Genomic DNA, 24,322 nt, shown 5'->3' with positions numbered 1-24,322 from the left:
AGTCGCCTACGTAATCCTAATCACATAGTTTTACAGTAAAACAGAACAGAAGTGAAAGAGGACAGTCTGTTTTGTATACGTTCATTACTTTCTTCCTTTTGCCTTTCTTATAATTAAAAACATCTAAATATCCTCAAACAAATTATTTCTATATTCTTGTTGAGCATTTTCGAGACTCACTCTCAGAAATAACCAGAAGTCTCCAGGAATGTACATCAAGGTAACTTTTTTGTACAACAAAAATGTACAACAAGGGAACTTTTTTCCAAATATGAATGTTTTGTCTCCACTCCACACCCAATGAATCACAGTCTCTCTGGAAAACTCAAAGATTAAGATAGCAAGGAAATACTATGCATATTAAAAAGAATGAGGCTCATCTGGTCAGGTTTGGGCTTTGATGTTACTCTACTTAAAAGCTAGTAAATTGGCCTGGTACTGTTTCACAGATGCTAGCAGAAGGCATCCTAAGTCAGAAACAACTATGGTCCACAGTACAGCAAGCAGTGTGAGCCTATGTCTGCGATGGTTCCCTGGCCCACACGGGGTCATGCGGACGGGCCTATATAGATTTCTAGACACAAAGTGAGCTAGCTTCGTTATAGGAGAGGAACACTATGCTCGGGAATTCTGCTGTGTTTTATTGAGAACAGTGAGCAAACCTGTTCTATGTCCCAGAGAGAGACATTACTTCAACCCTCAAGGTTACCCGCTGCAAACTCAACTCCTGAGAAATGGCCTGGGCAAAGCACATTCTTGGCAAGACCAGCAGGATGTGTTGGAGTTTGAGAGAATATGGAACAGCGTTTCTCAACACATTCTATGTGAACTCATATGGGAAGGTGACTAGGGTGAAATTTGAAAATGTTTAAAAAAAAAAAAAAAAGAGCAAGATATAGGAACAGATTATAGACTAAATAATCCTATCTGGTCTCACCTCCCCACCCCCAGCCTTTGGAGAGACATACATAGCCTTGTAAATGTATGATTTTTAGAAAGGTACACAAAAACTCTCCGGGAAATGGGAAAGGGGAACTTGAATTTAAAAGAAACTTTTATTCTACTTTGTATCATCCCTTTTGCTTTGTTATTATGAACATGTCTTTTTTTTAAATCATAAAAATGCACCTGTTTTTTGTCAGCAGATACTCTGGCCATCTCTTCATTGTCTCCTAAGGGTCCATGCTTTCCTTCCTCCTTTTCCTAATTAAAAGCAGATTGGGGCGGGGGGAAGGATTAGTACCTAAAATGTGATTAATTCAATATTTCCTATGTAAAAAACAGGAAGTGGAGGAAGTAATGATGTTGGTAATGAAATGATGGGGGTGTGGACGGTGGTAGTGCTGACTATATGTACGACGATAATAATACCTAACAGTTACCATGTATCTGGTCCTAAATCACTTTCTTTAATTATCCCAGCTTTACAAAGTAGCTATAATTATTCTCATTTTCCAGATGAAGAAACTGTGGATAGAGATTAAATGTCTCAACCATGGTCACAGAGCTAATAAATGGGTAAGCAGGGATCTGAGCCCCTAATCCACTGTCTTCACTATTATGCTATATTACTTCTGTCCTGGAAAAGTATGTGAGGTCTTTCAGCATAAAGATAAGGTCCCAGAGGACACCATGGGAAGAGCTGAGAGAGAAAGACAGTACATGATGTATAGAGAAATATGAGGGAACAATGCAGTTATTCTAAAGTCTTACTGAAGTAATATTCAGGAAATTTTAGATAAGTCTTACTTAACTGAAATTTAAAACTATGAACCAGTAGGAGAGATAACTGTTTTTAAATGACAGCCATGTTCAATAATAATCGATTTCTAGTCCAAAATATTTTTTTCAAATTTATTTATTTTAATTGGAGGCTGATTACTTTACAATATTGTAGTGGTTTTTGCCATACATTGACATGAATCAGCCATGGGTGTACCTGTGTTCCCCTTCTTGAACCCCCTTCCCACCTCCCTCCCCACCCCATCCCTCTGGGTCATCCCAGTGCACCAGCCCTGAGCGCCCTGTCTCATGCATCCAACCTGGGCTGGTGATCTGTTTCACATATGATAATACACATGTTTCAATGCTATTCTCTCATATCATCCCACCCTCGCCTTCTCCCACAGAGTTCAAAAGACTGTTCTATACATCTGTGTCTCTTTTTCTGTCTCCCATACAGGGTTATCGTTGCCATCTTTCTAAATTCCATATATATGCGTTAGTATACTGTATTGGTGTTTTTCTTTCTGGCTTACTTCACTCTGTATAATAGGCTCCAGTTTCATCCACCTCATTAGAACTGATTCAAATGTATTCTTTTTAATGGCTGAGTAATATTCCATTGTGTATTATTCCAAAATTTTTAAGTACTTATGGTGTTTTTTTTTCCCCTCAGAAGTCCCACTCATTTATCTAGTTTTAGATTGGATAATTAAAAATTCTTATTCTTTATACTATGTATACTTTGCTGAACAATCCTCAAGACACATTCATACAGTGTAAATATTTGACAACACAGAAAACTCAGATAGAAGTTATATTCAGAAATGGTTGTAGTTAATAATACCCTAAGGTTGGCAAAAATTATAATTTAAATGTGCAGTAATAAGAGAATAGACATATTACATTGACAGGATGGATTGTTATGCAATCATTAAGATGACAATAAAATGATAAAAACCTAGAAGAAAACAAGTGGTAAGCCTCTTGACATAGGTTTTGGCAATTTTTTGAATCTGACACCAAAAGCAAAAGAGCAAAAGCAAAAATAAACAACTGGAAATATAACAAACTAAAAAGCTTGTTGAGCTGGAGAAAATATTTGCAAATCACATATCTGACAGAAGGCTAATATTCACAATATATAAAGAACTCACACAACTCAGCAGCAAAAAAAAAAGTCCAACAAATCCAATTAAAAAATGGGCAGAAGATCTGAATAGACATTTTTCCAAAGATATACAGATGGTCAACAGGTAAACAAAAAGATACTGTACATCATTAATTATCAGGGAAGTGCAAATCAAAGCCACAATGAGATATCACCTCACACCTGTTCGAATGGCTGTCATCAAAAAAGCTAGAACTGCCAAGTGTCAGGGAGGGTGTGGGAAAGGGAACCCTCAGGTACTGTTGCTGAGACTGCAAATTGGTTCAGGCACTATGGAAAACAGTATGGCGGGTCTTCTAAAAATTAAAAACAGAACTATAACATGAACCAGCAATTTCACTTCTGGGTATTTATTGAAAGAAGATGAAAACACTAACTTGAAGAGAGATAAGCACTCCCAATGTTCACTGCAGCATCATTTACTTACAATAGCCCAAATATGAAGACAACCTCGCATCCACCAACAGATGAATGGAGAAGAAACATTGTGTGGGTATTCAACACACACAATGGAATGTTACTCAGCCACAGAACAGAATAGAATCTTGTCATCTACAACAACATAAAGGGGTCTCAAGGGCATCATGCTAACTGAAGTAAGTCAGACAGAGAAAGACAAAGACCATATGATCTCTCTTATATGGGATTCTCAAAAGAAACAATAAAAAATCCCCAAGTTCATAGACACAGAGAACAGAATGACGGTTGACAAAGAGAGGGGTGAGGGTGGGAGAAATTGCTGAACCACTGGCTACTCCGAAAGCATTAGACTAAGTTGCCACTCCAGTGTTTATAACAGTATTACAACATGAACATTTTCAATGTTGTTAAGTCAAAAGGGCAGGATACAGAATTAAATGATATCCAATGAATAAAGGAAATAGAGCAAAAAGATTGTGAAACAGCACCAAAACATTAGTAGTCTCCAAGTGGTGCAATTATGAGGGATTTTTTCTTCTATTTTGTAAATAATAAACATGTATTATTTTCTAACACATAAAAATATTTTATTTTTAAAAAGACAAAGACTTTTAGAGTGTCAAAAGCAGTGTTTCCAATACAAGTACACTCGAAATGGCATCTTAAGAGTTTCTGTGGCTTACTTTCTATAGCAAAAGCAGGATAAAGAATTTAAGTGAAACGAATTTATTACTTTAGCTTAGAGAAATTTTTCTTAATAGGAAAAAGAACTTTGTGAACATCATGTGCAATTAATAGTGGAATTATTTATATAAATTAATGTGCCTGATGGAAAAGAACAAGATATATTTTGGTGTGTGTGTGTGTGTGTGGTGTGTATGAATGAATTAAAATGATACTAAATCTTGATATTAAAAAAGGTTCTTCAAAATTATTAGTCAATTTGTAAAAAGCCCCGCTTTTAATTAATGTTTAATTGAAATACATTTGACATATAACATTGTAAAATATTAAGGTGTACATTAATTTGATACATTTGTATATTATGATTGCCATTATAGCAATAATTAGCAACTCAATCATGTTACACAACTATTCACTTCTTTTCAGTAGTTGGAATAATCATGTTACACAACTATTCACTTCTTTCTAGTAGTTGGAATAGTTAAATCCTAGTCTCTTAGCATGTTTGATGATTATAAAACAGTATTGTTTTCTGCATTCCCTGCAACTGTGCACTAGATCTCCAGGGCTTATTTACTTCTCATAAGTCTGTACCCTTAAACAACATCTGTCTTGTCCCCTCAGCCCCCAGTAACCACTATTTCACTCTCTCCGAGTTTGGTCATTACAGTACTTGTCTTTCTCTGTCTGACTTACTCATTTTGCATAATGTGCTCAAGGTCCATTTATTATGCCACAAATAGGAGGATATCCTTCCGTCTCACAGCTGAATAACACTGCAATGTAAAGTCCAACTTTTAAATACACTTTAAAAGGCTTAAATCTTAAACATTTCCTTCTGTCTCTTTAAGACAAATTCCATCAGCAAAAAAAAAAAAAAACCCAAACCAAAAAAACCAATGGCTTGGCAATCTTCTATTTTCATAAAACAATACTAAGCTATTAACAGCTAGGAAGAATAAAGGACTTCAAAATCCATGAAGAAAATGAAGAACTTTCTCAAAGCCAATAATAGAGAGTGGTTGAAAAATAGGAAATAAAAATGCACAACATCTTAAATAATGTTTTATTTATAAAACATTTCACATAGGTATTGGGAGAAAACCACTCCAAGAACTATCATTTTATCATGAAGTAAATTCCCTATCTACACATGGACCTTACACTCTTCACAAAAGTTAACTCAATATGAGTCACAGGCCAAAACTATAACACTCCCAGAAAATAAGCATAGGAGAAAACCTAGATGATCTTGAGTATGGCAATGACTTTTAAAATACAACACCAAAGGCATGATGCATGAAGGAAATCAATGGTAAGTCGGACTTCATTAAAATTAAAAACCACTCTGCAAAAGACAAAGTCTCAAGAGAATGAGAAGACAAGTCACAGACCAGGAGAAAATATTTATAATAGACACATCTGATAAAAGACTGCTCTCCAAAATATACAAAGAACTCTTAAAACTCAACAATAAGAAAACAGACAACCTGATTAAAACGTGGGCCAAAGACCTTAACAGCCAGCTGACCAAAGAAAATACAGATGGCAGTCTGAGAGCATAACTGTTAATATTCTATTTTTAGTCTGGAAAGCGAAACCATCACAGCTATGAACTACAAGCATCACACTAAACCACGCGAGTGTTTTGCAAATTTGAAGGCTTACTGAGTTTGTTTTTAAGTGTGACCGAAACTAGAGCAATAAAATCAGATTTTAGACCACCGCTTGCCTAAAGATTGAAAAACTATCTACGAAACAAATTATACCTGAGATTTCTGTCTTTGGGTTTTCACCGCTGGGAAGAGTTCCATCCAGAGACTGAGCAGAGTGAAAAGGTTGACTTTAGAAAGCCTTGGTATTTCACCTACAAAAAGAGAGGGCAAACACTTAAAACTTTTACTGATGAAAATCAGAACTAAGCTCACTGCCACTTGGGTGCTGCAGCCTTGGCTCCGCTGTTTTAGCAAGAGGCAGAGAAAAAGGATTCGTGTGCAAAAGAATCAAAGCACTTTCTTATCAGAAAGTTTCAGCCTCCATAAGGGCAACCTCTTCCAGCACCTTCCGAAGTTGGGCTCTCTTTCCAGGGGGAAAAAAAGTACAAGTGACGCACGTAGCTATGGGAATTATATTTTTAAAAAGTTATGACAAGTCCTTGCATCGGAGATCACGGTGAAGCAAGCTTTACTCTGAAGTGATGAGGCGCTGCAACAAGGGCAGGGATTAGAACATAAACTAAAAATACGGTGACCTTAAAAGGTAAAGCAGCTGAAATACAGGAAAGCGCCGCGTGCGGTTAATTTTGGAATGAAATTTAAAAAACAACACAAAACACGGTTTAGGGAATTTTCAGGCTCGCCGATCCCCCGAGATCCCAGCTCCAGGACCTGGGAGGAAAAAGTAAAGGGGAGTGAGGCGTGAGCGCAACTTCAGAAGCCAGTGCAGCCGGGCCAGGAGATCCCGGAGACGGAGGCGGGGACGCGCCCGGGGCAGGGATGGGACACCCAGGAGCAGAAACGCAGGCGAAGAAGAGCAAGCAGGAAACCCGGAGTGAAACGGCGGGAGACGCGCAGAGCAGAGAGAGAGGCTGACGGCGGGAGCAGGATTCGGGGCACTCACCGGTCATGCTGCCCGTCTGGGTGCTGACTGACCGTCCGGCCCCCGCGCTCTCCAGATTTTGCATCTGCCCCACTTCTCTCATCCCCAGCCTAGCGGCCTCTGCTGCCCAGGAAACCTCGCGCTGTCCTGCATGATCTTTGCCCCAGCAACCCCACCTCTCGCCTCCTCCCAGCAGCAGACAGTACGGCGACAGCCAACTCGGCGCAGTCAGATGACGCATGAGCTCGGCGGCCATTTCCGGGCGCCCTGTGTGACGTCACGGCGAGGCGCGGCCGCGGTGGCACAGGGGCCACTCCTACCATGGCGACCCGGCGAGTAGTAGGGGACACGGGGCCGTGAATCATTTGACGCTCGTGTTTGCGTTCTTAGGGTTTGCTGAATGAAGTCTGGTCGCTTGACGATGTCTTGGCTCGAAGTCCCAAGTTGCGCACACTTGGCGAGGGCGATGAGGGCTTCGCATACGTGAGAGTTGGCCCGAGAGCGAAGGAGAATTGAAATGGAAGTCAGTGTTAATCACTCAGTCTCTCCCACTCTTTGCGACCCCATGGACTGTAGCCCGCCTGGTTGCTCTGTCCGTGGGATTCTCCAGGCAGGAATACTAGAGTGGGTTGCCACTTCCTCCTCCAGGAGATTTTCCCTACCCAGGGATCGAATCCAGGTCTCCTGCATTACAGGCAGATTACTGCCTGAGCCACTAAGATGGAAACTAGCCCCCATACAGTTAGCGGTCAGGGTCTCAGGGAGTTTGAGAGGAGAATGAGGTGGGAGCTGGGCGGTCCCAGGTGGTTATCCTCTAAGGTTGGCCAGTGCTGGGCAACTTAGTGCCGGGGACCGCCACAAGAACATCCTGCTGCTTCTTAAACACATGAAGACATTGAGGGTAGAACTGTCCTCAGGAAATTGAGGATGGAGGAAGTGGCCCTTGGAAAATCTGAGAGGTATCAGACATTGTGGATTTGTGTTCAGTGCAATTCAGTTTTATTATTTTATGTGTCCTAGGCGTGACTCAGAATGAAGCTCCTCCCTACTCCCCAGTGACTCAGCCCATTTTCCGTCACCAACCTAAGCTGTTATCATAATTTGAAATATTTAAAAAATAGGCACAAAAACCGCTCCGAGACTATGAAAGCAAAAGCCAACGTTATGAGAGTACATTATTTTGTAAAAGACTGAAGAGAATTTTCAGTGTTGATGGATATGACTGTGGTTCATTAATTGTCACTGTTGTGTAGTATTTCATTGAAGCTATATACCACAATTTATTTACCCATATTTGAGTCACGAGGCATTTGCTCTATCTCCAGCTTCTTGCTATTGCAAGCAATGCTGCTTTAAACTTTTTTGTATTGGAGAAGGAAATGGCAACCCACTCCAGTATTCTTGCCTGGAAAATCCCATGGTCTGAGGATCCTGGTAGGCTACAGTCCATGGAGTCGCAAAGAGTTGGACACGACTGAGTGACTTCACTTATTATGTTCATATGGATGAGCTTCTTTAGGGACTACACTTAGGAGTAGAATTCTTGAGTTGTCAAGTCCTCCAGATACTGCTGAAAAGTTTTCTGGAGAGACTGGACCAATTTACATAGCTCTGTATCCCCACTAATTCTTGGGTATTGTCAAACTTTTAATGTTTACCAATCTGGTTGGCATAAAATATCTTGTGGTTATGATTTTCCCTGATTTCTACTTAGGTGCATTGGTCATACATGTGTCCTCTCTATGAAATACCTGTTAACCATTTTTCTATTTGGTAGTTATTTCTTATTCATTTGTAAACATCCTTTATACATCCTCGATACTCATTCTTGGGTGGGAATGTGTATGGTGAATGTCTTCTCCCCATTTGTCACTTGCTTTTTCATTTAATTATTTTTTCAGTGCATAGTTCTTTATTTTAATGTGCCAAACATACAAATAATTTTCTTAAGTGGGTTTTGTATCTTTTCAAAAAGCATTTTTATCTGTTTATAAATATATCTTTTATTTGTCTATGTCAATTATATCTGTTTTTTAACAGTAACTTTTTTATTTCCTCTAAAAGCCATGTTTTTCCTTTCATATTTATATCATCATTCATCTAGAATTTAGTTTTGTGTATGATGTTAGGTTGGAATCCACTTTCTTTTCTACTTGGATAATCAGTTAGCCCAGCATTATCTCCTCATTGATCTGCAGTGTCACCTCTGTCATGTATCAAGTTTCCATATGTACGTAAATCTGTTCCTGGGTTCTATATTGTATATTATTGGTTTATTATACCTCTGCCCCCTTAACTCCTCCCCCCACCCAAAAAAAAACCCTTATTTTCTTCAGGAGTATCCTAGTTATTCTTGACCCTTTAATCTTCCATGTAAGTTTTATTTTATTTGTTTATTTTTAAAATATTTATATATTTATTTGGCTGTGCCGGGTCTTAGTTGTGGCATGCGGGATCTTTAGTTGCACATGCAAAATATTAGTTGTGGCAAGTGGGGATCTTAGCTTCCAGACCAGGGATCAAATCGCACCCCCTGCACTGGAAGGCTGGAGTCTTAACCACTGGACCGCCAGGGAAGTCCTGTCAAATGACTATTTGACCAGCTTATTCAGAGAATGGGGAAGGAAGGAGGGAGACAAATGGAGGGGATGGAGGAAGGCAGGGAGGGTTATTATGTTTATCACAAATTTTCTTAAAAACTCAATGATCCCAGGTAGCACAGTGCCCATAAAGAATAGGTGCTCAACATCACTAATTAGTATCCCTGCCCGCTTTATGTATCATTTACGTATTTTCTGTAGATAACCCGGATCTCTTCCTTTTATTCTAGGTCCTGCAGATTGGGAATATTGGTCCTAGCAGTGTGTGTATTTGGATAGAATCCTCTTACAATAAAACAAGCTGAGGTCCCAGGGAGCTCATCGTGTCTGTGCTGGATTTGTTGGTACTGGTGACATTTGGCAGAGACTGAATACCTGGCTTGTAGAAGGAAACCTACCTCACCCTCGGTCTTGCTCTGGTATGTGGAAGGCACACCACGACCAATGACCATGCCTCCTGCATGCCTGGGGATAAGGTCGATACGGGACTGATAGCGACCCCTGGTGGCCAGTGCACCCTTGTACAAAGGATCGGCCCTCGTGTGGTTATTTCAGGCAAGGATGTAACCATGAGCACCACCCTGAATCCAGAAATTGAGGTTTCCTAAAGAGTTCTTGGAAGGCAGTTCCTGGCGGCACTTCAACCTCAAAGAAGCAAAGAGAAGCCAAAACAAAATCCAGACGCCCTTCATGGCACATTTGCTTTGTTATGGAGGGCAGCGCTGCCAGAGAGAAGTCACTTCTCAAGTTTTCCACATATTGTCCCTCCTGGTGTCCTCAGAAAGGTAAACTTGGTGCCACATAGATCACTGTGCTACAACATAAGACTGTCCAGGGCCCCTGAGGACGTCTGTGCCCCCACGAGGTAGGAAGGACAGGCAGGCCCGCCTCCTGTGATGTCCTGGGGTTCTCTGCCATCGGCGGCCTGGGAGCAGGCAGGCGGTGGGCCTGGTATCAGGGTCCACGACCATGCTTCGTGAGGCTCCCCGTGTGTGCAGCACCGTCTGGACTGGGTTTGGGCGTTTCTGAAGCAGCAGCCTGAAGAGGTTCTCTGATAATTCATGTTAGAAGTCAAGGGACTGGAGGGAGGGGTAGGAATGAGAGGACAGGTAAGAGGGAATAGGGACCTAATGCTGGTGGAACAGCTACTTGAATCAACTTTATAACAACGATAGTGGTGATGATAATGGTATCTTACAGTACAGAGCGTTTTCTACATTCCAGGCTCTGTTCTAGCCACTTTGCATGTGTTCAGTGCTCAGTCACGTCCAACTCTTTTTTGACCCCATGGTCTGTAGCCCACCAGGCTCCTCTGTCCGTGGGATTTCCCAGGCAAGAATACTGGAGTGGGTTGCCATTTCCTTCTCCAGGGGATATTCCTGATCCAGAGATTGAACCCACGTCTACTGCGTTGGCAGGCAGGTTCTTTACCACTGAACCAATTGGGAAGTCTAGCCCTTTTTATATATTCATTTACTCCTTCCAACAACCGTATGAAGTATGTATTTTTATTTTTATCCCTACTGATAGGAACCGAGACATTGAGTACCTTGATCAAGCAGACACAGCTTGAGAGGGGTGGGAGAAAGATATAAATGCTCATCACTTCATTTAATACAACATCTATTATGCAGATTTTCATCATCTCCATTTTACAGGCAAGGAAGCTAAGGCCCTTGGACCAGCAGCATCAGCATCATTTAGGAGCTTACTAGGAATGCAGAACCTTGGGCCCTACTTCAGACCTACCAAAGCAGAATCTGTACAGAACGACCTTTTTTTTTTTTTAAATCACCTGAAATTCTGTAGGCCTTTCTGATGTCAGTGCTTTTATTGGCCTGTGAGCTGAATATGTGGTTAGTCTAGATGACACAGTCATACATTTCAAGGCCAAAAAGGCCATTCAAAAGTCGAGATGATTTCAACCCCATAACACGAACTAATGTTTCTATTTTGTCATGCACTTCGCTTGGTGAGTATTTGTGGAGTCAATTAATGAAACACAAACCCTTCCCCAAGGTTGGTGCCTCACTTGAAAAAAGCTGGGGGGCTCAAAGAGAGCTTTCTCTGGGGGCAGCGAGAGTTCCCAGTCAGAGCGTCCAGGACACCATCCGCAGGGCAGAGGGAGGCCCAGGCCTGAAATCGCAGCCACCTATCCCTCTCCAGTGACCCTTGACTTGAGACCCATGAGGCCACTCCTCACGTCTTCCCATGATGCCTCTCCCCTTACAGCTAGTGGTCAACACAAGAGGACACTTTCTGCTGGGCTAGAGAACACTTCAGGGGTCCCCAGGTGGTGCTAGGAGTAAAGAATCCCCCTGCCAATGCAGGGGACATGGGTTTGATCCCTGGGTCAGGAAGATCCCCCTGAAGAGGGAAATAGCAACCCACTCCAGAATTCTTGCCTGGAAAATCCCACGGACAGAGGAGCCTGATGGGCTACAATCCATGAGGTTGCAAAAGGTTAGACATGACTAAACACAGAACAATTTTAGACCTTAGAACAACTTTTCAAATATTTTTGACTATGACCCACAATGAGAATACATTTTATTTTATGAACCATGAAAGACACCAACTGATACATAATTGCAACAAAAGTTTCACAACATAATAGTTGGCCTTAGTACACATGATACACTGATTATTCTATTCACATTCCAATAAACATATGACAGGCTGCACTCATCTCACAATCTGCCAATGGGTGAGGTGGGCATTTTGAAAGCAGGTGCCCAGCCACCCACAGGAGCAATGGAATTCAGAGACTCCATCTCAGGGACCCAGTGGTGATAAGGAAGGGTGATACTCCTTGTGACACCTGGAAACACACCTCTGTCACAGGAAAGTGTGATGCAGATCCCTCTTTTCTAGAATCTGAACAAGAAAGCTCAAAGGAGAGCTCTTTGCTTCTAAAACTTTATACCATAAATAAAACATTATAGATAAAAACATAAAAGCATTATACTATAAATAATGTATCAATAAAATTCTTAGCCATGATTTTCCACAGGGAAGAAGCCACTCTGACTGCCCCAGAGAGGAAATCCCATGAGAAGAAAGACTGTGGTTGCAGCAGAGGTGTGGCGGAGGCCCAAGGCCACATGGAGCACAGTGAGGCCCCCCGGCAGTGTCCCCAGCAACAGCGTCTCAGAGCCTCCGACATGGTCTTTTGTGTTGTGTGACTCTTGGGAAGGTGGGTACAGCATGCAGTGTTTTTCTATCATAGCTGACCACAGAATCCTTTTTTTCAAATGCTCTCTTAAAATCTGCAGAACACAGTTTAGGGACTGCTGCCCCAAGTGACCAGTATGCCTCTTCCACTAGTTGGCAGAAACACAAGTATAGATGGGAGGCTTCCTCGCTGCTTCACGAGGGTAGGGCCAGAGTGTTAGGATGCTTCAAGGGGACTTGAAGGCATCATGTACATAGCTAATCACATGAAAAAGCATGAAAAAGGACCTGGTCAGCATGTGGAGCAGACCCTTGTTTATGGAGTCACCATTGGTAGCTCATAGCTGAGCTAGTTGCATCCTGCTTACCTCCAGGGGCCACCATTCATAAGACCCTGGCAGTGGCTGAGGCCCTTTGGTGTTCCCAGAGGCAGCAGCAGCCCTCTAGAAACAGGTTTATGTTTCAAACTGTAAAAAAACAACATTACACAGTTGTTGGCCAGGATATCCAGTACAGTCTCTCTCACCCTGACTGCATCCACTGTTGTTGTTCAGTCACCCAGTCGCGTCTGACTCTTTGCAACCCCGTGGACTGCAGCACACCAGGCTCCCCGTCCTTCACTGTCTCCTGGAGCGTGCTCAAGCTCCTGCCCATTGAGTCTGTGATGCCTTCCAACCATCTCATCCTCTGTCGCCCCCTTCTCACGCCCCCAATCTTCCCCTTGACTCATGTTTTTCTGTAAGTGTAGCTTCTCAGGGTGGGAGTGCGTAAGGCTCTTAAGAGATCAGACTCAGACCTGAGACTTGAATCCATCACTGCTTAGCCCACCAAGCCAAGGCAAATAAGGCATATTAAAGCTCTTATCAATGTGGCAGTCTCTTTGTGGAAGCCAAATCCTGCTGCAGCCCCCTGCCCTCAGGCTTCAGTCACTAGATTCTGAACAGAGGGTACTGTGCCTAAAGTAAATGATTTTCTCTGAGCCTGAGAGAGGTGAGACCCCTGATCACTCAATTCTACCCAGAATTCCTTTCACTTGTTTCTAAACATTTTTGCTGCCATATGTAAACATTAAGTAATTTCTTAAATCAAACTCTCATTATCCTGGATTCCTTGTAGATGCACCATCACATTTATCTAAAACATAAAACAAAAACAGCACATAACACATATATCTAAAACAAAATACACCTCTGACCTCACAGGTGACAGTTTTTATGGCACCGTCTGTCTGGATTACTTGTTAACTGGAAAATGAGTGTCATATCCTGAGAGTAGGAGAGTGAGGACTTAAAAAACCTCCCCAGAGCACATTTTGTGATGTGGGATTTCAGGAGGATGAAATGAACTTACCCAAGGAGGTGCATGAAAGGAAAGCCAGAGAGATTGGTACAGATACATCTCATACCTTTGTTTAAAAAAAAAAATTCATGCTAAGTTGCTGACAAACTTGCAAAATGTCAACCACTCTTTCTTGTTATTGTTTAGTCGCTAAGTTGTGTCCGACTCTTTGCAACCCCATGGACTGCAGCATGCCAGGCTTTCCTGTCCTTTACCATCTCCTGGAGCTTGCTCAAACTCATGTCCATTGAGTCAGTGATGCCATCCAACCATCTCATCCTCTGTGGCCCCCGTCTCCTCCTTTCCTCAATCTTTCCCAGCATCAGGGTCTTTAACAGTGAGTTGGCTCTTCCCATCAGGTGGCCCAAGTATTGGAGTGTCAGCTTCAACATCAGTCCTTCCAATGAGTATTTAGGGTTGATTTCCTTATTTTGCAAAATGTCAACTACTCTTTCCAATTCTCCCTAACAGCATCTGTTCCCCCCTCCCGATTCTTTCCTCCCCACAGACCTGTTTTCCCTTAAGTCCCAGAGCCATGGGACAGGGCGCCGTGTTTGGCAGTGCTGGTTGCTGACATCTGCATGTTGGCGCTGTTCTCCGAGCAGCCAGCCCTGACACCGGCGGGGTTCCCTTCGGCCTCCCTGCTTCTGCAGAAACCTCTCTGTCTGGACCGTCTGGCCAGCAGCAGTTTCCAGGCCGCTGCTCTATACTTCTTTGAAATGAGGTTGTAGAGGATGGGGTTGATGGAGGCGCTCAGATAGAAAAGTTGCAGAGCAACGATGTTAAAGTACTGAGAGAAGTACATCATCTGGGAATCTTTGGTATTTATGTAAATGATTCTGCCAACGTGGAAAGGCAACCAGCAAACTATAAACGCCAGAACCACCACCACTGCAAAACAAAACACAGGCACCAGAATTAGCTAAAGCATCCGAAAGCAAGAGTTCCCACTGAGGCAATAATTTAACAGCGAAATAAACAAAACTCTTGCCTAGCCAGATCCCCACCCCAGAAAAACTACCAGGTTACAGACAGCATCGATGTCTGCTTTGAAATTGAATATTCGAGAACAACCAACAACTGAATATTCGGCTCATACATGCACTACCAAGGCATAAACCAGAGAGAGTGATTTCTACTAACAAGTTCTAACAAGTAGAAATCGTTTCTTTCCACAAACCTGTTTCAGAAACATGTTCTCTATTTTCCGTTGAAAAGAATTATGCAACATCTGCACGATTTTTTTTTTTTTTTTTGTTACGGGCACGATTCACTTCAGTCTTCAGGATACCATAACGTTTATTAAAGAAACTTTATCTTAACGTGAGGTATCCCGTCTTCTCCAGGGTTCTGTGAATAATTCCACATCTGCGGCGTCTAACAGACACAGGCAGTGGGCTTAAGAGCCTGCAATCATTCATCTTGGATCAGTTTAGCTCTCTGCTCACAGAGGCTTTGGGAAATAATAGTTATTTACCAGACCCGGCTATCCACCGTCAGGGGGGCTCCCTGGGTGACAGAGCCCTTAGAAGACGGGAGATGGTTTTCTACGGAAAGTGGAGGGATAAGCAGGTGGAGGCTGGGGTCGAACCACAAAAGGAAGCCACCGCGCGGTTGGGGTGTTTGGAACAGAGGCCGCGCCACTTACGTAGGACGCGGACCGTCTGCCGGTGGCCCTTCTCCCGGCCGGAGGTGGTCGGGCCTCGCAGCTGCCCGCGGCTCCTCCACAGCTCGCGCCCGATGAGCCCGTAGAGGACGCTGAGGCATAGGAAGGGCAGGAAGAAGTAGGCGGTGGTGACCCACAGCATGACGCGCAGCGCGCCCACCCGCGCCGGGCTCGGCCGGCACTCCCGGCTGAACAGCGCGGCGGCGGCTGCTTCGGGCCCCGACGGCGGGGACCGCGGGGAAGCCAGAGAGGACCCCAGGAAGGGCGGCGGCGGCAAGGGGGAGGGCCGCGCGGTGCCGTTAAGGTCCCGGAGCGCATCGTGGCCAGGGTCCTGCTCGACGCCCACCAGAAAGAAGAAGGGCCCGGCGGAGAGCAGTGCCACGGCCCAGAGCGCGGCGATGAGCGCGCGGGCGCGGCGCCGGGTGACCAGGACGCGCGCCCGGAGCGGGCGGCAGACGGCCAGGTAGCGCTCCACGGCGAGCGCCGTCATGTGCAGCAGCGTGGCGTAGGTGCAGCCCTCGCCCACGTAGAGTGAGAGGCGGCAGAGGAGCTGCCCGAACACCCAGGGCCGCGAGCGCCACAGGCGGTACAGGTCGAAGGGGAGCCCGAGCAGGATGAGCAGGTCGGACACGGCCATGCTGCCCAGGTATAAGTTGGTGGTGGTCCGCATGTCCCGATAGCGCCCGATCAGCAGCACCGTCACCACGTTGCCGCTCACCCCGACGGCGAACAGCCCCAGGCACACGGCGGTCACGGGCACCAGCGCCCCCAGGGGGAAGGGCGAGCAGCGGCGCTCGTCGCACGGCAGCAGCGCGGCCCACGGCGGCTCCCCGGGGCCCAGCGAAGCGTGGCTACGGTTCCCGGGGCTGCCCATGGGCGCGGCGCGCGAGGCGGACGCACGGACGCTCGCGGGGTGCCCGGGGCAGGGCCGGGTGCCTAACGCCTGGCCCCGCTGCGAAAGCGCTTCCTTCGGCGGCCGGCGAGCGGAGTGCGCGCGGAGCTCCCGCCGCCCGCACGGCTCGAGCCCCGCTGCACCGCGCGCCGGGACGCGATTCCGCAGGATCCGCTTAGAGGGCTGCCGAGCGGGTGGCGCGCAGTCCCCGCCCCCGGCAGCCTCCCGGCCCGTCGTGTTCCAGGCGCTTCCCTCCCCAACTGAACGCGGGAGGCGGCCGCCCCGGACGGCGCCTGCCCCGACGCGGGAAAGCGATTTCTGAGCCCCCAACCACGTAGGTTACTGCACCCAGCGGAGTGCGGGCGCTTTTTTTCGGTTGGGTTCTGAGAGGGACCTTCTGAGGGACCTCGGCTGGTGACTGCCTCTTGACGGCTCGGGAGGGAGCCGCAGGACTAATAGCAGGAGAGGAGCTTAGACCGGAATCTAGAGCCCCTCCTGGGTTCTGGTGTTGGCTCGACGGCCAAGTCATCTCAGGTCAGCCCCAGCCTGAGGGGGCAGCAGTCAGTTCTCCTCTTCTGTAAATTTCCAAATGGTGGTGGAGTTGACCAAGTAATTTGAACGATCTCTTATGACTCTGAAATCTATGGACATGACCATGTCTACTCGTTTTAAAGGGCTTCCCTGGTGGCTCAGACGGTTAAGAATCCGCCTGCAATGCGGACCCCTGGGTTCGATCCCTGGGTCCGAAGGATCCCCTGCAGAAGGGATTGACAACCCACTCCAGTATCCTGGCCTGGGGAATTCCATGGACAGAGAAGCCTGGCGGGCTGCAGTCCATGGGGTCGCAAAGAGTCGGACCCCACTGAGCGACCGTCACACAGAAAGAACTAAAATCCCGGGGGAGGGGGGGGAGGAGACTGAAAACTGATTCACGAGTCCGTTCACTGTGGTCTTGATGACAGTAGCTGACGCTGAGAGCTCAGGATGTGCCTGGGGCTGTGCTTTCCATTTAATTTTCAAGTCCTTGGAACTGAGTTCTTTGTTTGTGGATGGACACCATCTAATGGTTTTTCCATCCATCCTACCGAGGTTTAAATCCTGAACTTCTTTTCCCGAGTTCCCTTCTTCTTCCTGGAACTGAAAGCAGGCTTTGCTCTAGCCTGGCTCCCCCTGCTCAGCTCAGCCCTCCCTCACAGGCAGAGCCATGGGCGTGGAGGAGGGGTACCGGTCACCGGCCTCATCATCACTGTCCCGGTTGTCCTAAAACCTATCTTTAAATCTAACCTCCTCACACTGTGCCCTCTCCAGCCCCGCCCCCCTCATTCACCTTCGTTCTTGAGAATTTTGGTGCCTGACCTTCATTTTCTCAGGAGCTCCTGATATTAATAAAATTCACACCCCTACACAATTCCTCTGCCTCTCCTGTCTATCCGTGGTCTTGTCCTCTTCCCTGCCTCAGGCAGTGGCCCCTGTGAACACATCCCTTCCGCCTTATCATTCCCAGGACCTGGGAGCTTGCCTTCATCTTAGTTTCAGCCACCCCGGATTCTGACCTCCACCCCCTGTCTTTCTAGCTCACTTTCTCTAATACCTCAACTCCTGCAGTTCTCCAACTGCAGGAGTTCAGTGGGACCTCCATTCAGCCTCTCCTCCACCTTGTCCCTCACGAGCCTCAGGTCCACACTTCCCGACTGTACTGAATTTAAACTCCAAGAGCAATGCTAATGGCTTCCAGGAAAACACTCTCAATACCTGTGCGCTTTTCTTTCTGGTCTCCTTGGCCAGAGCTCAGCCGTAACCCTGGTGAAGCTGAACCCTCTGCTTACTTTGTGCAGGCTTCCAAGTTTCTTGAGTAGAGTTGCATCTCTCGAAATTGACAACCTTTAGCTGGGGGCTTAGTTTTCTCCCACCATCCTCATCCTTATCCTATTTCATTTGCTTTTCCCACCCTCCAGACCACTCTGTACATCCTCCTGTCTCCTTGATCCTCAAGACTTCCTTCCCATCCTCACGCTCAGGTGGTGACCTTGTAGTTTAATTCCTGGAAAGAATAGAGACAGTTGGAAGAGAACTACATGCTCCCATCACCACAGCCACCGTCCCCCCAACCCCCGGACAGATGAATGAGTGGATGTTGTTGTTCAGTCACCCAGTCTGCCTCTTTGAGACCCCATGGACTGCAGCACGCCAGGCCTCCCTGTTCCTCACTATCTCCCAAAGTTTGCCCAAGTTCACATGCATTGCATTGGTGATGCTATCCGGCTGTCTCATCCTCTGACGCCCTCTTCTCCTTCTGCCCTCAATCTTTCCCAGCATCAGGGACTTTTCTAATGAGTCGGCTGTTCACATCAGGTGACCAAAATACTTGAGCTTCAGCATCAGTCGTTCCAATGAGTATTCAGGATTGATTTCCCTTAAGACTGACTGGATCTCCTTGCTGTCCAAGGGACTCTCAGGCATCTTCTCCAACATTACAGTTTGAAGGCATCAATTCTTTGACACTCCGCCTTCTTTATGGTTCAGCTCTCACAACCGTATGTGACTACTGGGAAGACCATAACGTTGACTATACGGACCTTTGTTGGCAGAGTAATGTCTCTGCTTTTGAACACACACACACCCCATTCACCCCCTGAACAGATGAATGAGTGGATGGTACTTGTACCTGAACTAAACTCTGCCACTCGGCACTTCATTTACCTCCTCAAAATCCTATACATCACTCTGGAAGTTCTCTCTCACACGCATCATCAGATTTTCCTCCCTCTTCTGGATCGTTTCCAGGTTTTCAGCAAAACTCAAAAGAGCTTCTGCATCCACTGTCTCCCCTTTTCCTCCCTCCCCATCCCTCTCTGCCTAAGCAGCGGAAATACAATTTCTCCTTCTCTAGTTGATCTGAGCTCTCCCTTACTCCCTCGGGTAGCAAGAAACAGTTATCTAGCCTGCGTAAAGCATTGTCTGGTTGAATGAGTTAGACAGCTCCTCTCAGCAGTGGTCCGTCCTCTTCTCTCTGATGGCTTCCTCCTTCTGCCCCGTCTTTCCCTAAGAAGGCCCAGGTGGGCAGGAAGTGAAGGTCAGGTGGCTTAAAGGGCCTTAGGAAACCAGGAGGGAGGGGGTGCCTAGCTTTGTGTTGGTTCCTGGGGGGCCGGTACTTGCTGGACTCCAGTTCAGGGTCCTCGTCCCCCTTGGTCACCAGGCGCTCTGCTAACCTGAGGGCAGAGGTCTGTGGCGCGTGAACCTGTGGTCTTTTTCTTTGACTCCCGTGATGCTCCCAGGAGCACCTGGGAGGTACCAGCTGTCAGCTGTCCTAGGCTGCAGCTCCCCCAATTCTCTGTCCTTGGGTCCATTCTGCTCCTTGGCCTGGTGGTCTGCTGAAAGGTCCCTCACCCCTCTCCGCCACATGACAGCTCTGAGAAAGGCCCACTGGGGCGCAGAGCGTGTCTGCACATCAGGCTGTCCATCTCGTCTGTACTGTGCACCTCCCCTGCACTGCTGTATTTTCTCTATGGAGCTTATGACCAACTCACCTGCTATTGAATCTACTTAGCTGTTTGTTATCTGGCCCCCTCCATCTCCCGACATCACATGCTCTGGAAGACAGGATTTTCACCCTTCCCTAGTGCCCAGTACAAAGTGAGAACTCAATAAATATTTTTTAATCTCAGAGCATGAATAAGCCTCTCCAGAACAGGGCACCATTATTTTCTTTACAATTCCTGGTAATTGAGAAAAGTACTCTGATTACAGGGGGTGTTCAGCAAGCACTGCTTGATAATCTGGTTGGAGACAGAATACTGATACGGAGAATTAGATTCACGGCCAGGTTGTTGTTATGTTTTGAGTCAAGTATGGCTTGGCCCCTGGGGCAGATCTGAACCCTATTATGATGGCTTAGCCTTCCATGTTTTTGGAAGAAATGGGTCCAGATATCTGAAGAATGACTAAACCCTCTTTCTACTTTGTATTTCTAAGCCATCCGCCAGCTCATGATGTTGTGTTCCGTTGGAGGAGAGGGAGAATCTTCAGTAGTCCAGCTGTGTGGCTACCATCCTTCTCTGCCAAATGTGAAGTATCCACCTTCACATTTGCTGCTTGCATGGGGCAAAACTGAGTCTAGGTCTGACCCAGCTCTCCCCCTGCTTCCCTGGAAGCAAGGGGCTGGTGTCCTTAATAGGCACTTCACCTCTGGCTGGAAGCCTCATAGGCTGGAATGTCTTGGAAAAAAAAAATAAAGCTAACTTTGTGCTGTGTTAGGCACATTTTCAAGTACCTGCGTATGGTAACTCATTGAGTCTTTAACCACAGTCTTTTGAGCGGGCGCTTTCAGTATGTCCATTTTATAGATGAGAAGACCAAGGCACAGAGAAGCTGCCTTAGGTCATGTAGCCGGTGAGTGTCTGCTTCCCAAGGCCAAAGGCACGCCCTCTGTGCCAGGGCCTCTGGCTTGATAGGCCACAGCACAACCAGTCTTAGGAATGGTTCGTGTGATCGACTTCTGCTCGGAAAGTATCTTTTAGTTTGTATTCCATAAACCAGATTTTTGTGGACAAGTGGTAACAGAAGTTTTTTTGTTTGTTTGTTTGGTTTTTTTTAATTGAAGTATAGTTGATTTGGGTCTTTCCTGGTGGTTCAGCAGTAAAAAATCTGCCTGCAATGCAGGAGACTTGGGCTCGATCTCTGGATGGGGACCATCCCCTGGAGAAGGAAATGGCAACCCACTTCGGCATTCTTGCCTGAGAAATCCCATGGGCAGAGGAGCCTGGAGGGCTATAGTTCAGGGGGGTCACAAGAGTCGAACATGACTCAGCGACTAAACCACCACCATTGCTGATTTACCACACCGTGTCAGTTTCACATTTAGAGTGCCATTTCCCGTGCCCCTGGAGCCCTTGTAGGGCTGAGTCATCGCTGAGCAGGCTCTTGCCACTCACCTTCCCTCGGGAGCTGCCCCTGGGCTGCAGTCCCTCTCATCTGCACAGGTACCTGCAGACTGGGCCACAGTAACCCACCTGGTCCTCAGGCAGAGTGAGGGGTCAGCGCGGAGGTTCTCTGCCCAGCTGTAATAGAGTGGAACCTTTGTATTCTATTACAGGTTCATCAAAGAGATGTTGCCTATAAACTTAAATGGCCCACCTCTAAGGAGCCCTGCCTCCCAGGTAATAAGCATTAAGCTAAAACACCTTTGGGTAGCTGAACCATCCTGACCAGGCCCGCCTGTGAATGACTGTAGGGGGGAAGAAATGAACACATCCCCTTTGGAGGCTGACCTGGAACCGGATGTGTTTGTCTTTACTCCCTATGCTTTTAGCAAAAGAGAAGCCTGAATTCTGACTCAGACAAGCTGGCTCCCCAGCTTCTTGGTCGGCTGGCTCTCTGAATAAGGTTGCTCGGTTTATTCTGCCTGTCGTGTGGCGAGCAGTACCAGCGTGGACTTGATAACGAATTTTGGTGCGGTCAGCCAGGAGCCTTGCTACTCATGGCTAGCTGGTCCCCTTTGGGGAGTTTTCAGGTAAGGCCCTAGCAGCTGCTGGGACCACTTGTCTTGAAAATCTTGCCCTCAAAAATGCCCCAGAGTGGCTCTGGCTGCCCCAGCGCTTGGCTGATAGGCTCCATACGGTAGGGTAAGTTGCTCTGCTGTGTACAGCCAGAAAGTTTATCTCCTCTCCGTTTGGGGCTTTTCTCCAGAATAAGCCAATTTGTTTTGTATTTGAGTGGGGAACCTTGTTGGAGAAAGGAAAGAGCTGTTGGGCCTTTTACCTGATTCGTGAGCCCATTCATTCATTCCTTTGGATGCTAGTGTTTGTATGTGCAGTTTGTGCTTTGTCTTTTTTTAAAAAAAGTTACTCACCTTTTTTTTTTTTTAAAATTTTTATTTATTTATTTATTTATTTTGTCATACATTGATATGAATCAGCCATAGATTTACACGTATTCCCCATCCGATCCCCCCTCCCACCTCCCTCTCCACCCGATTCCTCTGGGTCTTCCCAGTGTACCAGGCCCGAGCACTTGTCTCATGCATCCCACCTGGGCTGGTGATCTGTTTCACCATAAATAGTATACATGCTGTTCTTTTGAAATATCCCACCCTCACATTCTCCCACAGAGTTCAAAAGTCTGTTCTGTATTTCTGTGTCTCTTTTTCCGTTTTGCATATAGGGTTATCGTTACCATCTTTCTAAATTCCATATATATGTGTTAGTATGCTGTAATGTTCTTTATCTTTCTGGCTTACTTCACTCTGTATAAGGGGCTCCAGTTTCATCCATCTCATTAGGACTGATTCAAATGAATTCTTTTTAACTCACCTTTTTTTTTTTTTTTTTTTAGTTACTCACCTTTTAATTGACGGATACTTGCTTTACAGAATGCTTTGTTTGTCTTGAATTTCTGTCTTTAAAAATGGAGAATGTTTCACACTCTCCGACATAAATCACAGCAGGATCCTCTATGACCCACCTCCCAGAATATTGGAAATAAAAGCAAAAATAAACAAATGGGACCTAATGAAACTTAAAAGCTTTTGCACAAACAAAGGAAACTATAAGCAAGGTGAAAAGACAGCCTCAGAATGGGAGAAAATAATAGCAAATGAAGCAAAGACAAAGGATTAATTTCAAAAATATACAAGCAACTCCTGCGCAGCTCAATTCCAGAAAAATAAATGACCCAATCAAAAAATGGGCCAAAGAACTAAACAGACATTTCTCCAAAGAAGACATACAGATGGCTAACAAACACATGAAAAGATGCTCAACATCACTCATTATCAGAGAAATGCAAATCAAAACCACAATGAGGTACCATTACACACCAGTCAGGATGGCTGCTATCCAAAAGTCTACAAGCAGTAAATGCTGGGGAGGGTGTGGAGAAAAGGGAACCCTCTTACACTGTTTTTGTGGGAATGCAAACTAGTACAGCCGCTATGGAGAACAGTGTGGAGATTCCTTAAAAAACTGGAAATAGAACTGCCATATGACCCAGCAATCCCACTTCTGGGCATACACACTGAGGAAACCAGATCTGAAAGAGACACGTGCACCCCGATGTTCATCGCAGCACTGTTTATAATTGCCAGGACATGGAAGCAACCTAGATGCCCATCAGCAGACGAATGGATAAGGAAGCTGTGGTACATATACACCATGGAATATTACTCAGCCATTAAAAAGAATTCATTTGAATCAGTTCTAATGAGATGGATGAAACTGGAGCCCATTATACAGAGTGAAGTAAGCCAGAAAGTTAAAGACCATTACAGTATACTAACACATATATATGGAATTTAGAAAGATGGTAATGATAACCCTATATGCAAAACAGAAAAAGAGACACAGATGTACAGAACAGACTTTCAGACTCTGTGGGAGAAGGCGAGGGTGGGATGTTTCGAGAGAACAGCATTGAAACATGTATATTATCTAGGGTGAAACAGATCACCAGCCCAGGTTGGGTGCATGAGACAAGTGCTCAGGGCTGGTGCACTGGGAAGACCCAGAGGGATCGGGTGGAGAGGGAGGTGGGAGGGGGGATCGGGATGGGGAATACATGTAAATCCATGGCTGATTCATGTCAATGTATGACAAAACCCACTGCAATATTGTAAAGTAATTAGCCTCCAACTAATAAAAATAAATGGGGTGGGGGGAAGAGTTCTCCAAAAATACAAATAAAAAAAAAAATGGAGAATGTTTCAACTATTCCTGAGGAAAGTCCTCTGAGATGCATATTTTGGGTCAGTGATCTGATTGCAGCTGTGAACCCATGAGTGAGAGGAAGATATTCTACTGAAACGACGTGTGGCCACAGCGCCTGTTAGCATCTCCAGGAGGGCTTGGGGCAGGTTATCTGGGGGCCCTGGACACCTTGTACTGCTATCCTTGTTGTGTTAATTAAGTCATTTAGGGTCTCCTACGTCATTGGCATATGTTTTAAAGCCCCCAAGACCAAAATTGAGGGTTTATTTAGATTTTCTGATTGTCCTTTGGTTTTCTTTTTTTTTTTTTCAGTTTTGCTTGATACTCTTTCCCCATTTATAGCCAGCCCACTTTTGT

At 45.7% G+C, this 24,322-nt stretch overlaps 2 protein-coding genes and 1 long non-coding RNA gene across 7 annotated transcripts in view; 1 reads left to right on the top strand and 2 right to left on the bottom strand.

The window, feature by feature from the left end:
- Positions 1-6,820, bottom strand: part of CDADC1 (cytidine and dCMP deaminase domain containing 1) — a 31,835-nt gene extending 25,015 nt beyond the window's left edge. For 2 of the 3 annotated variants that reach the window (XM_043477924.1, XM_043477923.1), the window contains exons 1-3: positions 6,617-6,820; positions 5,767-5,864; positions 1,129-1,203 (exon numbers count right to left, since the gene is read on the bottom strand). In XM_043477924.1, coding sequence (XP_043333859.1) covers positions 1,129-1,203; positions 5,767-5,864; positions 6,617-6,698 — 255 coding nt within the window. In that variant the 5' untranslated portion in view covers positions 6,699-6,820. The remainder of the gene's footprint in view (positions 1-1,128; positions 1,204-5,766; positions 5,865-6,616) is intronic. The other variant, XM_043477925.1, reaches the window with a different exon arrangement.
- A 30-nt stretch (positions 6,821-6,850) lies between these two features.
- Positions 6,851-14,474, top strand: LOC122447354. Of its 3 annotated transcripts, XR_006271198.1 has the most exons (4): positions 6,851-7,118; positions 9,426-9,980; positions 12,209-12,391; positions 14,216-14,474. It is a non-coding gene; the product is annotated as an uncharacterized LOC122447354 (long non-coding RNA). The 3 variants fall into 3 exon arrangements; XR_006271196.1 differs by lacking the exon at positions 14,216-14,474 and having other exon boundaries at positions 9,426-9,614; positions 12,209-13,915; XR_006271197.1 differs by lacking the exon at positions 14,216-14,474 and having other exon boundaries at positions 12,209-13,915.
- On the bottom strand, positions 14,198-16,373 carry MLNR (motilin receptor). Its single transcript, XM_043477926.1, has 2 exons — positions 15,356-16,373; positions 14,198-14,598 (listed from the first exon to the last, which is right to left on the bottom strand). The coding sequence occupies exons 1-2, from the start codon at positions 16,245-16,247 to the stop codon at positions 14,228-14,230; spliced, it is 1,263 nt and encodes a 420-aa protein (XP_043333861.1). The 5' UTR covers positions 16,248-16,373; the 3' UTR covers positions 14,198-14,227.
- Positions 16,374-24,322: the final 7,949 nt, after the last annotated feature.

The sequence above is a fragment of the Cervus canadensis genome, chromosome 9 (genome assembly GCF_019320065.1).
Source record: "Cervus canadensis isolate Bull #8, Minnesota chromosome 9, ASM1932006v1, whole genome shotgun sequence".
Taxonomy (NCBI): domain Eukaryota; kingdom Metazoa; phylum Chordata; class Mammalia; order Artiodactyla; family Cervidae; genus Cervus; species Cervus canadensis.
This window is presented reverse-complemented; position numbering and strand designations above follow the sequence as displayed.